The sequence below is a fragment of the Tauraco erythrolophus genome, chromosome 28, assembly GCF_009769465.1.
Source record: "Tauraco erythrolophus isolate bTauEry1 chromosome 28, bTauEry1.pri, whole genome shotgun sequence".
Taxonomy (NCBI): Eukaryota; Metazoa; Chordata; class Aves; order Musophagiformes; family Musophagidae; genus Tauraco; species Tauraco erythrolophus.
Genome location: NC_141492.1, coordinates 758,134 through 772,912, shown reverse-complemented (window position 1 = coordinate 772,912; position 14,779 = coordinate 758,134). Strand labels below are relative to the sequence as shown.

The window sequence follows — 14,779 nt, the reverse complement described above, 5'->3', positions numbered from 1 at the left end:
TCACGCTTCTCTGCCCTCCCTCTCTGCCCCTGCCCATTTGGGTGCACAGATATAAACCCTCCAGCCAATATGTTTCCTCTGGGGGACTGGAAGGTTTGCCTGGAGGGTGCGCATGGCTCTTGTCTCATCCCAATGCTTTACCTAGGAACGGAGCAAGGGTATTTCCTGGCAGCTGTTCCCGGTGAGCTCACACCGTGGGCACTCCTTCTGAGCTAGAGCGGCAGGGCAGGTTACTGCTCCAGCTTTGCTGGAAACCTTGAAGATCCCGACACTTCACCTCACCGCGTGGAAGTAGTGCTGATCCGTCTCAAGGGAACACAGGTAAGCCAGCCAGGCCGGGATGAGAGGCAAGCAGCAAGCCAGCAGCCGCTGGGCACTCTGATCACTGCTTTGATTTTTCTGTTCCCTTTTGCTTCTTCTGTCTCATGTCTCCTCCATCCTTTCACCATCTCTCAACCGAGGTCTGTTCAGCTAGGAGATGGGATTTACCGTCTCCAGTCTGATTATTTTTTACCCTATGCAACCACTTGCGTTGCTCTAAAAGCATAACGCAGAGCACTGGGGATCAGGTGACGATCACCGTGCTGCCAAAGAGCACATGGAAATCCAAGATCATGAAGTGTCAGACCTCAAACCAATCTGCCTGCCATCTATTTTCTTTTTCTTCTGTAGCTGTGATCTCACCTGCTCTGGGGGAAGCAGCCAGGCTGGATTAAAGAGAGGGCATCGTTAACTTGCAATTGTAAAAGAATGGTGGAGGTTTATCCGCAAGTCAGCTTATCTGGTTGGAGCAGGAGGTTACAGAAGAGCTTGTTTATATTAGTGCTACACTCCTGTGTTTTCTCCCTTTGAACTTCTTCTTGGGAAGAGGAGCAGAGGAAGCTGTGGTAGCTTCACACCACTGCACACCTACAGTAACTGCTGAACTTGCTGGTATCATTCAGCTGACACTGGTGTAAACAGGGACTTGATCGTCCCTCTGCAAGAACGTGATCAACTGATGAGTGGTTTTAAGATAAACTTCCCTTCCCTGGGTTAGACTCAAAGCTGAGCAGATTTTCAAAGAAAAGAAAGCTCTGTTTTCCACCGGTGCCTCGGGTGCTCGGAGATGCTACTGAAGTGCTTGGTGCCACCTTGGTACCTGCTCATTCTGCAGAGCTAGAAAAGCACAGCCGGATGGGTTAGTTCAATGCTGCATCCAGGGACTTCTCTGCACAGCTCCAGGGAATTTCTGGGGCTTTTGCGCACCAAATGTCCAGCTGCTAGGGTTTGGATGGTGCTTCCAAACACACCTAAGGTTGGCACCCACCTATCAGTTTCTAAAATAGCTCCAAAGTCTCAAGGATCTAAAACGAAATATACCAAATAGGAAATTTGATCAGAACTTTTACTTTTTCAAATTAATAAAAGAGAGCAGAGAAATGATGCTCACACTGAGGATAGGAAAGTCTTTAGCATGGAGAAGAAAAACAGGCAAAGGGTTAGATTTTTCTTGAGAATCCCTCTTGTAACTGCAGCTTCTGCCATTGCCAGATGGAGAGCCCACTCGAGGTGTGAAGCTCTGATGCCATTCACTGGAAAACAAGGACAGAGCTTGCACAGGAGTGCAGTGAAAGTGAAATCACTGGCACTGAAGAGACACCTCCCAATGCCTTTGCTCTGTGTCCCCAGGACTTCAGTGATACCCAGGGTTTGTGCTCGTGCTCCAGGGCTGAGCTTGGATAAGGTGAGCTCCAGCCCTCAGGAAGGTGCTGAGAAACAACTAAGAGCAGAGCCAATGAGCAATAAACCCCATGGAGTTGTCCACTCCCAAAAGGTAGCTCACAGCCCACAAAGTACAGGGAAGTCCTCTTGGCAGAAAAATCTGAGTCATAAAGAAAGTGAAGAGAAGTGAGAAGACAGGGTGACAAGGACAAGGCTGAAATGGGGAAGCATCATGCGGCAACGACGACCCCTGATGAGAGATGGACAGGGCTGTGGTGACCATTCCCAGGCTCAGAGTTCAAGAACATTTCCTAGGGTGATTTGTCACTCCTGCGTTGTGGGGAGAGAGAGGAAACATTCTGCAATATGATGCATGCTGGGAGGAGGATGAATCTTTCATAGGAGGGTAAGGATGCTGTGCTTGAGCAGGCTGGTGCAACACAAGCACGCGTGTGTGCAAGGGGCAGGCAGGCAGAGCGTGCTTTTCCCCTTTCCCTTTGGGTGTGCAGCACGCTCCTTCCCTGGGTGCAAAACTAACCCACTCTTCTCCCTTTTGCAAAGGTGGCCTAACGATGCCGAGCATCTTTTCCTACCAGAGTGCTGAGGTCGACTGGTGTGAAGGCAACTTTGAGCGCTCAACGGTCATCGCAGAGTACTACAACACCGTGAGTGCGGGCACTTCCGAAGGGCAGGCTGGGGCGTGAAGGCAGCCAGCTCCAGGCACCCAGGAGCTGCTTTTAGGAGACGAGCCGGGACAACCTTATTTTCTCTCCTCCTGCTCACTCCTGCTCACTCCTTGAACTTCCTGGTGTTGGAGGGTGTTGGTATGGGGAACGTTTTCGGAGCTTCAAGTAAATCATGGGACTTTTATTGCTTACAACAGCCAGTTGCTCACAAAACGAGCTGGGGTCAGGGGTACTTCTGGCATGTGTGGGGCTGAGTTCCCAGTGAGAAAACCCTGGCGATGCTCCTTAGCCCAGATCTGTGAGATCCTGTTATACCAGTCCTGCAGCTCTCCTGCCAACTGGGCTAAGTCCCACACAGGGCTCATATACTCCAGCTAAACGTACAGGAGTGGCAAAATGAGAGACAGCACTTGCATGAACCATGTCGGGCAGGTTGGGAATCCGGAACTCAAGCCAGAGGAGAGCTGATGCAGGAGCCAGTTTCACCTCCTATGATCCTTTATAATTCCGACTTCATCCAGCGCCAGTCCCTTGAATACAGCCTCCTGGCTTAAGCGTGGCTGGAAGCATCCCTGTCTCTGCAGAGGACTCGGTAGATAACCAGTCTCTGCAAGTGTGTCCTTCTGCCTCGCCGCAATTACAGGCTAGCAGGGGTGTGAGGCATGCGGATTTACAGCCTTCCAAAGGCTGTGTTTACAACTTTTAGCAATCACCATCTAACACTAGAAGTTCTTGTTCTCATGGAAATGTCTCTTCCTCTTTTTTAAAAGCATTTCCTGCTTTTAATAAATTGCCTATAATAACGATAATTCCCTCACCAGGGTTCCGCAGCTCCCAAGCTCTAATTGCCCAGCCAGGGTCTCAGAGGAGGAATGCTCAGGCTGTATATAGTCACTTCTCTGTGAGACAGTCAACAAACAACGATCTGCCAGTCCAGACCAAATCCTTCTTCCCCTGCCATCCAGCTGAATGTGTTGTGCTGTTGCCCGTTTGCTGGCGCTGCATCCCTGTCGGACGGGCTGAGAGCTGCAGAGCACGGCATGACGAGCAAGGAGGTAAAGAACTCACTTCTGCTCACACCAGCATTTCAAATGTGGCTGGAGATGCTGAAGGCCTCTGCGTTTTGGAGTGTCACTGGCAACACTGCAGAGGGGCTCGTTTCCACAAAGAGCAGGAAGTCTGAAAGTTATGTTTTTAATTAGAATTCATTCTGGGAGATAAATGTGCCTAACCTCCCAGTTTAGTCCATAGGCAGCACATTTCAAAGGTGTCTTTGGAGCTGAGACTTCATTTTCAGAAGGATCCTGATTTACACCCAGACTGTCACAGTGGCTCGGCATCCTTAACACACCAACAAGTAGCTCAGGAGTTCTCCAAAAGCACTTACGCATCTGACTTCTCTGCGGCACACTGCTAGGCACCCGTTGGTGTGCCCAGGTGCATAACTCTCTTTCTTAGGACCCAAAGCCCTCTAATTCCCTCAAAACATTAACTCTTAGCTGCCTAGGTTACTTTGTGGCACAGGTTTCTGAACTATGTAGCTATTCCTGAAAATCTTACCCAGGTGCCTAGTTCCAGACCGAGGTCCCTACTAGCCACAGCCATCTCCCATGTTTCCATATCAGGCCACCTTCGAGGCACTGAGCTTGTCTGGATGAATTCGGTGAGGTAGGACCGAGACACAGCTTTCCTCCAGGAGAGGAAAACTTCTCCAATGCACATTTCCACACAGATGCAAACTAGCGCGAGACTGAGGAACACAGAGAGACGTGGCCAGAGCAAACCCTCCAGGATTTTTTCCAGTGATTAAACCAGCCCTTGTTCCTCTCTATATGTGAACACAGGGCAACCCTCTCCCAGCAGAGAAAGTGAGTTTTTTGGTCCCCGCACTGATCTCCTTGCCAGGCTTGCTTTTACCCATCCATGGAGGTCAGCAGAGCGCCTGTGCAGGCGCAGGGTACCACTTCTGCAGTTTCTGCCTTAAGATTCGATTCCCATTTAGAGAAAGCAGCAGCGACCTGAACCTGCCTTGACAGCTGTCTGTGTCAGGGCTGGCATGTGATCTCCTGCCCAAACAAGGGGAGACAAAAGAGCAAGCCCTCCTAAAAACTGCTGCTGTCTAAGCATCTGACCACAGCCCCAAAGGCTGCACCACCAGGGCCAGACCTTGTAAAAAAGAGTGGGCAGGAGCAATGTTTACATGGGCATCACCCCTTCCTCAGTCTGCACAAGCTGGTCAGCATTGCCTGACCTTCACCCGGCAGCACTGGGGAGCCCTCTTCATGCTCTGGGCTCTCTCACAGGGTTAGGCTCCTTGTGATGTGCTCTAAAGGGGGGACTATAGTAACCGGACCAGACTGAGATGTCTAGCTGTCCCTGCTGGCTGGCAGCATGCTGCAGATCCAGCTGGGGCTCAGACACTATCTCAGATGCAATCCAAACAGCCTGCATCTCCTTCTCTTCTCCCCTTTATTCATTTGCTCCCCATGTTCACGTTGCTTCGTCCCTGCAGCAAGCTTTATGGGCCTTATCTCACTGGCCTGCTCTCAGATAATTATATTACTATCGACTTCAGTGTCAGTTTGCCAGAGTTTTAGACTAGCTGGGAATCCCGCCAGCTCCTGCCCAAGACTCCTGCTCCACTAAATCAGCAGGGCTTCCTAATGGAGCATCCTCTTCAACATCTTCTTCCTAACACTGCCTGAGGCTCAGGCAGGGTAGTTTTGTGCCAGTAGCAGCAATGTGCTACTGAGAATTGCTCTGTGCCAGCTGCACTCTCCTCAGGTCTGCTTGGGTTGGCTGCTTTTTATTAGAAATAAGCACCAAGGGTATGAGCAAGGAATGTAAACAGTATCTTTAAGTACCTAATAATACATGGCGGCTCGTGATGGGATGCAGTTCAGCAACAAAGCGCTGACTATTTATAGTGACTCAGTGACCCAGAAATTTATTGTCTTCTGGCTGTTCGTAGGAGAACAGTATTGTTCTACATGAGGGTCATCAGTCAGGGACTTGCCTTTCTACCCTCATTTTTTTCCTGAAATGACTGATCCAGGATGCTGGTAACGACAGCCAGACCCTCAGCAGTCTCTCTGGCAAAGCAGCGGGAGCTCTGACACTACTGTAAATCCAGAGCTCCCAGATGCTTCACAGATTGGTGGAGATAAGCTCAGCTGCAGGTGCAAATTACCCAGACATGCCCAGAGAAGTGCTCACAGTCAGAGTGTGTCAGAGCTGTGGCGTGTGCCCCAGTCCTCCGCACGGGCTCGGTAACCCTGCGGCATCACAGACCCATCGCTCTCTTGTCTGCCCAGAAAGTCCAGCACAGGAGTAGTGCAGCTCCTCCCCTGGCACTCTGCTAACACTAGACAAACAGCCGTTTCCTGCCCCAAAGCACTGGCATGACACTGTGATGTCAGGACACACAGCCACATCTGCTGCACAAATCTGGCCATTAGGAACTAGCTATACAGGTCTGGAGAGCCTCTGAGGTATTCGCTTCTGTCTCTGGCCCCGTGGGCTCTTCTGTCAGCTACAGCTGGTTCGTTCGCTGGCCTTGGAGTGAACGGATGCACTGCAATGAGTCTTGCAGAAACCCCCTTTCACTGCAGAAAACGCCTATCCTGAGTAAGGACCAGCACATGCCTTGGCAGCTATTGCACCGTTGCCATGCTCACGGAGCCCGGCACAGCTCTGCAAATCAGCATCTCCTGTCCCGATCCGTATCACAGGCTTGTTCTCACCCCATCATGGATGGAGATGCAAACAGGTTCACTGCAGGTCTCTCTCTCCATCTTAGGTTGCAAAATGCTGAGTTGCACAAACTCTGGTGCCTTTCCCATGATCCCGCTAATGCACCAGGATTAGGGCCACGTTGCTGATCCCAGTCTCACTTTTCTTCTAGGGAAAGAAGTAAACTCCAGTATAGGCAGGCTCGGCTTAGGCCCCTGGCGCAATAACTCACACTTGTTAGGAAGCGGGACATTGATGTGACCACAGGACTGAGTCACTCTCACAGGTCAATTCACACCTCCATCACTACACTCCTATCTCCCTGGCACCCAGGGCAGAGGGGGCTGGTGTCTCCTGACCAGTATGACCCAGCTAGGTATAAGTAGAAGCTATGCTGGGGGTATTCAGCGTGAGTCCAATAGACTCTGGAAAAACTTCCTAATGGGAGTACTGGGAGCAAAACCCTCCTAACCACATTTGAGATGAAGCTTGCCACATCTTAAAGGGAAGACACAAGACAGCACTTGCAACTCAGGGCTCGGATCTGATGAGCGATGACGAGCCTGTGTCCCCCGCAGCCGTGCCTTTGTAGCGGCTCTCCCCTGAGTTTGGCTGCTCTGCAAGGAATCAGTCTATTTTTTCGACCCTGTTGGCACAGTTCCCTGGATTATCCCTCCCCTCTGATATCTGATCTTGCACATCTCGTACTGAATTAATGAAGTGATAACACTGCTATCAGGTAACGAATCGCACTGTTGCAATGTCCACTGCAGCAGGGATTCGGCTCTCTCCATACGCAATCCCAGCCTCCTGTGTTTCCTCCCTTCCATGTGCATGCTGGCACTCGCATGCTGCTGCCATTTCTGGAAGCATTTTCTCTCTTCTTGCTATTCCTGCCTGCCTTCCAAAAGCCTCTTGAACCATTTCACAGGAAAAAAAAGTGTTTGCGACACAGTCGTTACTTTAACGCATGGCTTTGTTTCTCGATCGTTTCCAAACAGTTTGACCTCAAGTGTGCAAGTGGGACCAGCACTTCTCTTTTCATAGCTGGTTTGGGAACAGGCCTGGATTTGGCTCTAAGCACCTATAGAAAACCAATACACTTGGCCAGAGAATTGCTGTTAATGGGAGCATCAGCTTGTTTCCTGAAAGCCTTAGTGAAATTCAGGATTAATCTCCAGGTGTTAAAGGGAATAGAGACCTTACATTAAGGGTGAATTGTGTTTCCCTCTGGAATATGGGAGGGTGTGTTTCATACACATGACAACATCCCTGTGATTTGCAGCCCTGTTACCATAAACTCAGATCCCACTGGACATCACAGGCCATGTGTCGATTTTGCAGTTTACCTGGTGCATGTAAGGGCTGCTGAGGGGTGAGACTCCAGCTGTGGAGGTCAGATTCCAGGCGTGGGGTCTGGGTCAGCATCTAGCTGGAAGATGAAAGGAAAAGGCTTGTTAGGGTGAGATAAAAGTCACCCAGTGGCTTGCCAAATGGCATTTGGCAGATGGCTGTGCCCTGCTCTTCCCAAAGAGCTATCTGGCAGGTAAAATGTGACGCCATGGTCCCAACCTTTCATAACCAAGAAAGATTTTCCCTGGGGAGGCTTTGCTTCCCCATGATATCCCTTTACTGAGTTTGCAAATCAGGTGGAAAAGCCAGGGTAAGAACCCATAAAGGGTAAGGATTACTTCAAACTTCATGGGCCCATAGCAGCAGGGTAGAGTGGGCCTGATCCAGCAGGCAGGTCCAGGCTTTGGGCACTCGCTGCTCCTCCCCAGCTCCCATGTTTTGCCCATCAGCATCTGCCATTCCCTGAAGCGCTGGCACCTTCCAATACCCCAGGCAGCAGCAACAGGCTGAGCCCCAGAACCATCCCCTCCTCCTCAGACAAATCGAAGTCTGTCAGTGGAGCAATTTGGCAGAGTTGGAAATCAGGGCAGAATAATTTTGCTGCCTTCATTTTCTAGGTATGTATAAAGGAGGTTTATGACTTCATGTAATTACTGGTGTCCAGAACACCTTCCCCCACCCCACCCCAGGCCAAGTGGATTTCCACATGACACTACAGGATGTCACCTCAGTCCTGTTCCCACTTACCAACATCCTGCTTGTCCTGCTGCTCTCCACTGCACCCGCTCCCCAGTTAGCAATGGTTTTCCCGACTGTGGCTTGCTGCAGTGGCCTGGCTCCTCACACTCACCCAGCCCCTCGCAGGGGGCTGCTGGCTGGCCGAAGGGGCGGAAGCCATCCACGGAGTTTTTGGCAGGTCTGGGTTGACAGGAGAGGGAGACAGCTGCAAAAAGAAGAGCTTTGGAAGCTTGCTTGAGGATACTGGGCAGCTGAAGCTAAACCATCACCCAAAAGGGGCCCGCCAGCTTACCCTGGGCTTACTGGCCCCAGAGGTGTCTGCAGGGAGAGCACCGATGTCTGCAGCCATTGCTGTCACAGCAATAGCTGTCCTTCCAGTTCCAGCCTCGCTTCTCGAGAAACGCCTCTGCCCTCTCCCTGTGCCAAGAGCAATACCTTGCCTCCACGCGACGCTTTCCCCTAGAGATCAGTATCCTCTTCACACACGGAGATACTGAGGCATGTGGTGGGACAGGACTTGCTCAAGATCGTGCAATAAGCTAAACGTGCCTCTTGTTTTTCAGATCAGCAATGTAAGCTTCTTTGTCCTTTCTCCTGCCCTGCTCTACCTGAACCGGCAGTACTGTCAGCAGCGCGCCTTGCCCTTGTACTTCGTCTCTGGCCTGCTCTTGTGCGTAGGTGGGTGCCAAGATTGCGAGAAGACCAGACAGGTTGCCAGAGTACCCACTATTTGTCCATGACACCTTTGGCTTTGGAGGCTGGTTCTTAGTGGTCAAAGCCAGGCAAGCTGGGGTGGGAAACCAAACAGCCGCATCTGAAGCCCTGCAGCTCACAGTTCCTGCTGGCTGTGGATGCACAGCGTCCAGCCCAGTAAATCCCCATGGTGCTGTGTGGACTGACTCATCCATTAACACCAAGGTCCATGCCCTGCTCTGCAGGAACGGTGTGTGTTTAGGATTCCCAGGCCAGACGGACTTGCGCGAGGCTGGAGCTTTGCTGACACAAGCTGTCCTTGCTTCTCACAGGTATCTTCTCCATGTACTTTCACATGACCTTGAGCTACGTGGGACAACTCTTGGATGAGCTCTCCATCCTCTGGACGCTGGCTGTGGCTTATTCCTTTTGGTACCCAAAGGTTTACTTCCCCAGGTGCATCAAGAGCAGGTATGACCCACAGGGACACAGTGGTGCAGGCTCTGAGGGGAGGGCTGGAATTCTGACATTGGTACGTGTGACACACAGATCCAGCCCACAGACAGCTCCCCTGCAAGGGGTCAGCGTTGAGGTTACCAGTTTGCTCTGGGACCAGACCCTCCATCACTCAATGGTGGATGTGCTGGCAGAGGAAGAGTAAGAAACCCTCTCTCAGGCAAGGGCTGCACTGGCCTTCTGTTGACTGGAGCTGCTTGTCTTTGTGAAGCTGCAGAGGAAACTTTGCATGGAGAATTTCAAAATTAATTAGGAAATTAATTAGTGTTCCTGAGCACTGACATTCAATTAGCCATGCCGTGAAGCTGTCACAGCATCCCCTGCCGTCCACAGAAAGCTATCCCTGAAGGCTGATGGGGTTTCGCACAGGACAAGCTGGTCCAAGTTAACACCCCACATTTCAAAGGTTGTTTGCAGCAGGGCTGGCTGGGCTGGAGGAGCTCAGCAGAAAGGATCAGGAGACCAGGTCAGCATGGATCAGCAGAAAGAGGAAGCCAATGGGGCTTTGCTCAAAGTATGGTCCCACCCTGGCAGGCTTGCTGGAGTCCTCTGAGCCAGTCCAGTTAGAAGCCTTGCAAAGGCCTGCTCCAAGTCACTCTTCCCAAGTCAAAGAGGAGGTCACCAGGAGTTCACTGTGGAGACGTCGTTGGGGAAGAGGGGAAGGGACTTGGGAAAGGATTTGCATGTGAAAGGCCCCTCTGAGCCCTATTGTTGTTCAGCTCACCCAAATCTGCGTGTTTGCAGGGCTCAAGCCCCCGCCTGCCACCGCTGGGACTCCTGCTTTGCAGCCCTTCCCTGCGCAAAGCTCTCCATGCCTTTGCCTCTCCATGCTTTGGTATCACCATGGAAGCACACGAGTTACCTTCTGGGCTGTGTTTCCCGCTCTGTCATGGACTAACTGGGGGGCTTTTGGCAAAGCACACATATAAACAGATACTCCAGCAGGACTACTGCAGAGGCTGAGGTCAGCCATGTGCAAAGAGGCTGGAGGTGCTGGAGAAGGGTTTCCTCTCTCAGGCAATGAGCAAGACCGCTCCCATCCTTATCCTTCCATACTGTGAACCTTGCGAGCACTGACACTCACTCCCAACTCCCTTTAGGAAGCATTTCTACTGGTTGAGCGGTGTCACCACCGTGATCTGTACCTTGATGTCCTTCGTCAAACCAGCATTCAATGCCTACATGCTCAACTGCATCGCCTTCCACCTGCTGTACCTGACATGGCGTGAGCTGAAAAAGTAAGGAGGGGGCTGAGAGGGGTTATCTGCGGGTCCATTGCATGCTCCTGGCAGGCTCACGTGTGGAAATGACTCTGTGCACAACGGTGAATCGAGCCCAAGTCTTCCTCAGCCACGTGTTGGACTATCAGCTCTGCAAAGAATTAGGGCAGCCTGGGAGGGACCAGCGCAGGCAGGACTGTGGGAAGTGGGATACAAGAAGGCTGTCTGGTCCAGGTGCCGCGCAGAATGAGGACAATCCATGGGACAAATGTATCTTCTTCTCCTCAGCTCCCATCTCTGCAGCTCTTTCCTTTTGTGGGGTATTTGGGAACCAGTGTGGGGTTGGGAGAAACCACTAGGATCTGAGGAGAAAGATAGGAGTGCCTTGGCATCTCCTAGCATCATCTTCACCCACAGAAAGGCAGAAACTCTCTCTACAGAGCCACAGTTCTCCAGTTCTTGTGGTCTGGTGAATACCCTCCGGAAGAAACTCACTGGGTTTTGCCCTGTTGCATTAGCCTTTGCAGACAGGCACCAGCCCTCTTTAAAACTCACTTTCCTTTCAATACCTTACTCCGCTCCCTCTTCCTCCCTGTGTCTTCCAGGTGCAACGACAAAAGGGTTCACCGGATGGCTGCAGTCATGGTCATGTGGTGGGTACTGGCCATCAGCAGCTGGATAAGTGACAGGTGGCTCTGTGGGCTCTGGCAGGCGATCAACTTCCCCTACCTGCACAGCTTCTGGTAAGGGCTCCAGCGCAGAGGCAGGAACCCCAGCCCAAACATTTCAGGGGCTGAAGGGCCACAGCTAAGGAGAAATGGCAGCCAGGATGTGATACTCGGGCAGGGAGCAGCCACATGTCTGTCCTCTCTCCCTTTCCTCGGTCGCTATTTATGCTGCTCCTCACCCTGGCCCCAGCCCAAGGATTTGGTCATAATCACTGCTTGATATCCCTCACCTCCTCCACACCAGCCAAATGGCATTTTGCAAGTGAAATTGTTCTGGAAGTCCCTCCAGGTGAGCAGCTCACTTTCAAAGGGCCGCGTCTGCTCCCAGGGAGCTGCATGAAGTGCAATGTTCCTCGAGCTGTTTGAACAGCCAAACTGAAAGAGAGTGATTTGCTCGGGCAAGACATTTCTGTGCCTGGCCAAGTGTGGCTGTAAGTGCCGCACACAGTGCGCGTTCTCAGATTCATCCTCACAGATCACTGGGATGACTGGGACAGACACCCAGCGCTGCTGGGCTAGGCCAGGCAAGGTGGAATGGGTGGTTTGGTTTGAGGCTTAAGTCCCCTATATCACCTCATGGCCTCTGTGCAAGGAATTGCCCCCTCCCCAGCTCACAGAGCTCTTCTAGAATTTCCCCACAGACACAAACCCTGCAGGACCCTCACTCCCCGCAGCCCTCATGCACCACGGGACTGGGATCTTTGCCTGTCAGTGCCGCACCCCTTGGCTCTAGCCTCACGGTGACAAGGCCAGCCACACACTGCTACAAGGTGCAGGAGGAGCAGATGGAGTTACCTCTGTCCAACACCTGTCCCTTTGGTTTCCTTGCCAGGCATGTGCTGATAGCCATGTCGCTCCTATACTGCTGCCCACTGGTCATCTACTTTGATGTCAGCTACGAGATGCCATCGTTCAAGCCAAAGCTGCAATACTGGCCCAGCGACTCTTGGCCTCTTGTGGTGCCTTACGTTGCCCTGGAGGAACCTCACAAGCAGTGTTAGAGCCGGTTGCCGTTCAGGCATCCCTCAGGCACGGGGTGTGTGATGCACACGCGTGCGTCTGCATGGGGAACACCTCGGCTGCGCGCCTGCTCCTTGGACAAGGGCAACGCAGCTAGCAGTTGGGGCAGGGAGCAGCTGAGGCCTCATGATGCTGGGCATGAAGCAGGGTGGGAGCCCACAGGTGCCTTGGAAGACTCTGCCCAGACTAGCATCCAGGGAACTGAAGATCTCCTCCAGCAGCTGCCCACTGAGAAGGGGAGGGAGACAGTGCTTCTTCTGTGTCTTCTGCACTAGTCAAGTGGCAGCACCCCTTGCTGACAAGGGCACAACGGAGAACGCAGAAGGCAAACTGGTGACAGCTGGGTTTGTTGGGGCTGCTCTGATTATTATTATTGATTTTATTTATTGATGTAAATGGTCTTGCTCAGGAGAGCTGCGCATTAAAGCTACGGACACTGACTTGCACTGAGCCGCTTTCTTTCCCTTGACTGCACCACATCTTCCATTATCTGCCAGTCACTCCCACAGACATGGTGGCCAAAGCTCTCTCTGACCTAGGGAGAGCTGTTTATAAAAAGAAAACCTCCTGGGTGACAGCCCAAAAGAGGTTCTGCTGGCCCAGCTCCTGGAATTCTCTACCCCAGACCACCCCTTCTTCAGCCCCCAGTGCTCCTTGTTCCTCCCCAGCCCTGGCAGTCTCCGATGGCCGTGTGTAACTTGGACTCCTCTGCTTGCTGTAAGGGCCAGCTGGTGGGGGGCGTGAGGCAAGGAGCCTGTACGCCAGATCGACGCATCAGTACCTTTGCAAGAACAACGAGGAGCTGTAAAGCCTCAGAGAAAGAACGCTCCCGTGCCCCAGGTACGAAGCGATGCTTTCCAGGTTCTCCCCGCAGTGTTAACAGTGAAGAAGTTGCTCTCACAGCCGTGGGACACGCTCCTGTTCTCTGAGCCCTGCTGCATTCCAGAGATGAGCGGAACCATGTTGTGGGGTCTGGGTCCTGGCATAACCAGTGCGCGCTGTCTCCGGAGAGCAGCAGGAGGCTGGCAGAGCAGCTGAGGTTGGCTCCCTGCAATGCCGCCAGAACAAGGTAACGTCACTCCAGGGACCACAGGCTTTTTAGACCCCTGCGAGTAAAGCAAAAGCAGAAGCACTCTGGGCTCAGCCTCTGAGGCAGCCTGCCACGCAGCGCCTGTGCCGTGGCTCTCCCGTGGCCATCGCTCCCTCTGCAATGGTCCCCAGAGCCACTAGATGGCAAATTTGGCTCATGAACCCCGAGCAATATTTCATCTTGGGAAAGGGGCGTCTTGCGCAAGGTCTGAACCCCCAGGCCTGGTCTCCCTGCCCTCTCCGTCTCCTGACACTGGGGTCAGACACCTCTCCTCCAGCATGGCCAGCGATGAGAGACCTGCACAAGATGCAGGACAAGGGGGACTCAGAGCCCCAGCCCTTGTATGCCCTTGCCTCCCCGTGCTGGTGCCCATCTCCTCCTCTGTTTGCCCCTTTGTCTCTCCTGCATGCCATCACTCTTGCCTCTCCCCCCATCACCCCATCTCCCTTTCGCTGACCCTCCCCGTTTCGCTCCCCTCCTGCTCTCCCCCCGCCTCACCCCTTCCCCAGCCCGTCACATTCCTCCGCAGCCTATTAATAACTTCTGGGCAATTGCACCGGGTCCCCGCTGGGCTCGGCCCCTCCGCCGGCGCGGCCCCGCGCAGCCGCTGAGCGTGCCGGCAGCAAGTTCAAAAGTGCAGCGGGGCTTTCACAGCCCCTCTCCCCGTCAGGGGGTGGAGGAGGCCGCTCGCGAAGAAAGGCCGCGTTGCCAGGGAGCCTGGCGTAGGAAAAGGGGGTCACCTTCACCTCCGATGGGGCCGTCAGAGATGGACAGGCGCCAGCAGCCCCGTGGGCCGGAGGTGCCGAGCGAGCCACGGAGGGCCGGGGGCCGGGGCGTGGGCGAGGAGGGCTAATCGGTCGCCTCCGGCCGCGGTGCCGGTGTGATGCTCAGCCGGGAAACCCAGCGGCAAAGTCTCCCGAGCGGTATGGAAATAAGGGAGGTGTCCCAGGCGCCGCTGCCTCGAGAACAATGTTGCTGCAGTTGAGTGACTGTAACAGGCCCCGATGACAGCCGGGGCCGCGTTAAAAATGCCTATTCAAGCAGATCAAGACATTGAGAGGCCTCGTGGGGATCTGAAACCCTCAGGGATTTCTGGATGAAGCCAGAAGCTGAATCCCCAGCCCTGGGAACCTGGGTGGGGGGGTGGGGGGAGAAAGAGAGGAAAGAAAAGAAACCCACAAAGCAGCTTTAAAAGGGCTGCAGCGCCTGAGGCAGGGCCTCCTGCTCCAGCGGGCTGTAGCCTGGGAGAGCGAAGCAGCCCCGACACCAGCGTGTGACCGTGGTCCGGGAGTCCCCGGG

General features: G+C 53.3%; 1 protein-coding gene across 1 annotated transcript; it reads left to right on the top strand.

The window, feature by feature from the left end:
- Nucleotides 1-2,276: 2,276 nt before the first annotated feature.
- ACER1 (alkaline ceramidase 1) lies at nucleotides 2,277-12,371 on the top strand. Its single transcript, XM_009977364.1, has 6 exons — nucleotides 2,277-2,369; nucleotides 8,777-8,891; nucleotides 9,239-9,377; nucleotides 10,523-10,660; nucleotides 11,248-11,385; nucleotides 12,203-12,371. The coding sequence occupies exons 1-6, from the start codon at nucleotides 2,277-2,279 to the stop codon at nucleotides 12,369-12,371; spliced, it is 792 nt and encodes a 263-aa protein (XP_009975666.1).
- Nucleotides 12,372-14,779: the final 2,408 nt, after the last annotated feature.